General features: G+C 34.0%; 1 protein-coding gene across 1 annotated transcript; it reads right to left on the bottom strand.

Moving 5' to 3' along the window:
- Positions 1-793: 793 nt before the first annotated feature.
- LOC129503951 (olfactory receptor 5K3-like) lies at positions 794-1,729 on the bottom strand. The gene has a single exon (XM_055316463.1). The coding sequence runs from the start codon at positions 1,727-1,729 to the stop codon at positions 794-796; it is 936 nt and encodes a 311-aa protein (XP_055172438.1).

Raw genomic sequence — 1,729 nt, forward strand, 5'->3', positions numbered from 1 at the left:
GCCCATATGTATTTCAGAATAAATACCATCTATTTCAACTACAGATGGATAAATCACCAGTAGAGAGATGCACTTTTTCAGAGAAATTGAGAATAAAATTGATTAACAGTCAAGATGAAAATAGTCTTTTTTATTATATATTTTATTAGTATTCTTTTCTTGTTTTTAATATTTTTTGTAAAGTATATGTAATAAAATTTCTACTTTTAAGGATGAAAGTATTCTTGATTTGAGCATAGACATTCTGTGTGAATTAACAGTCAGATATATTCCCTTGAATCAATTCAAAGATAATTAATCAAGTATATTCACTCTACTCACAGATGTGGTATGAGAAGTGATTAATTCCTGAGAATTTCAAAAGTGGCAGAGTTGGTATGATTATACTTTGGTTTTGAGAAACTTGTCGGCAATATTAAATAGAAGTGATCTATATATATAATGTCTTCTAGTCCTAGCATTTGTCATATTTGTTGAGAATAGTACCTCACTACAATTTGAAACAATTACTTAATAGATAAGTTGTTTTCAGTGTGACACAGTATGTGACCTCAAAAATAATGATTTAGTACATTTTTGCTGGGAGCTAGAAGCTTAGCTTTGAAATAGATTGTAACAGAATGTCTCCTTACTGAACATCTTTATTTGACTCCTATACTATCATGTTTTAGTAATTGAATACTTTTATGTACAAAGTGGTCATTTTCTACTTTCTCAATATTACCGCATTTAGGAAACGTTTTTTTTTTTTTTTCAAATTTAAGTTAGATTTCCACAGGGGATGATATTTCTTTTAAATGTTATAAATTTTCTTTATATTTCTTTTCATGGCATTTATTACTTCCTTATTTCTTAGACTATAAATAAAAGGGTTTAATAAAGGGATTACTAGAGTATAAAAAATAGCAACAGGTATATCCTTATCCTCCTCTTTAATTGAATTTGGTCGAACGTACACAAAGAGAAGAGAACCATAGAACATTGAGACAGAGAGAAAGTGAGATGCACAAGTAGATAAGGCTTTGCCTCTTCCCTCTTTGGATTTCACTTTGAAAATCATGAAAAGGATGCAGAGATAAGAGATTATGACAATGATAATAGAGAAGACTTGAACCGAACCAGAAAAGATAAATATCAACAATTCATTGATATAAGGGTCAACACAGGAGAGTTTGAATAATGGAAGAACATCACAAAAAAAGTGATTAATCTGATGAGACCTACAGAAAGTTAACCGAAAGAGAAACACTATATGAATTATGGAATGCAGGTTTCCTGCTATGTAGGCCCCTGCGGTCATCTGAAGGCAGAGCTTCTTCGACATCAGGGTGTGGTACTGCAGTGGGCTGCAGATGGCCACATAGCGGTCATAGGCCATTGCTGCCAGGAGAAAACAGTTTGTAGTTTCAGCAAGGCACAGAAAATAAAATTGTGCCATGCATTCATAGAGGGAAATCATTCTGTCCTTCGAAAAGAAATTCTCTAACATCTTGGGGGTAATGGCACAGGCACAACAGGAATCCATTAGAGCCAGGTTGCCCAGAAAGATGTACATGGGTGTGTGAAGGCGACGCTCCATATGGATCAATGCCACCAGGCCCAGATTCCCCACTATGGTCACCAGGTAGATAGTGAGAAACACCAAAAACAGAATGGTCTTCAACTTTGGGTGATCTGTAAATCCTATGAGAATAAATTCAGTTGTCAAGGAGTAATTATCCTCAGTCAT

This window comes from Nyctereutes procyonoides, unplaced genomic scaffold (genome assembly GCF_905146905.1).
Source record: "Nyctereutes procyonoides isolate TBG_1078 unplaced genomic scaffold, NYPRO_anot_genome, whole genome shotgun sequence".
NCBI lineage: Eukaryota > Metazoa > Chordata > Mammalia > Carnivora > Canidae > Nyctereutes > Nyctereutes procyonoides.

Excerpts from the sequence above, each read along its gene's own strand:
- LOC129503951 (XM_055316463.1), bottom strand. The coding sequence starts at position 1,729 with ATGACTGAGGATAATTACTCCTTGACAACTGAATTTATTCTCATAGGA.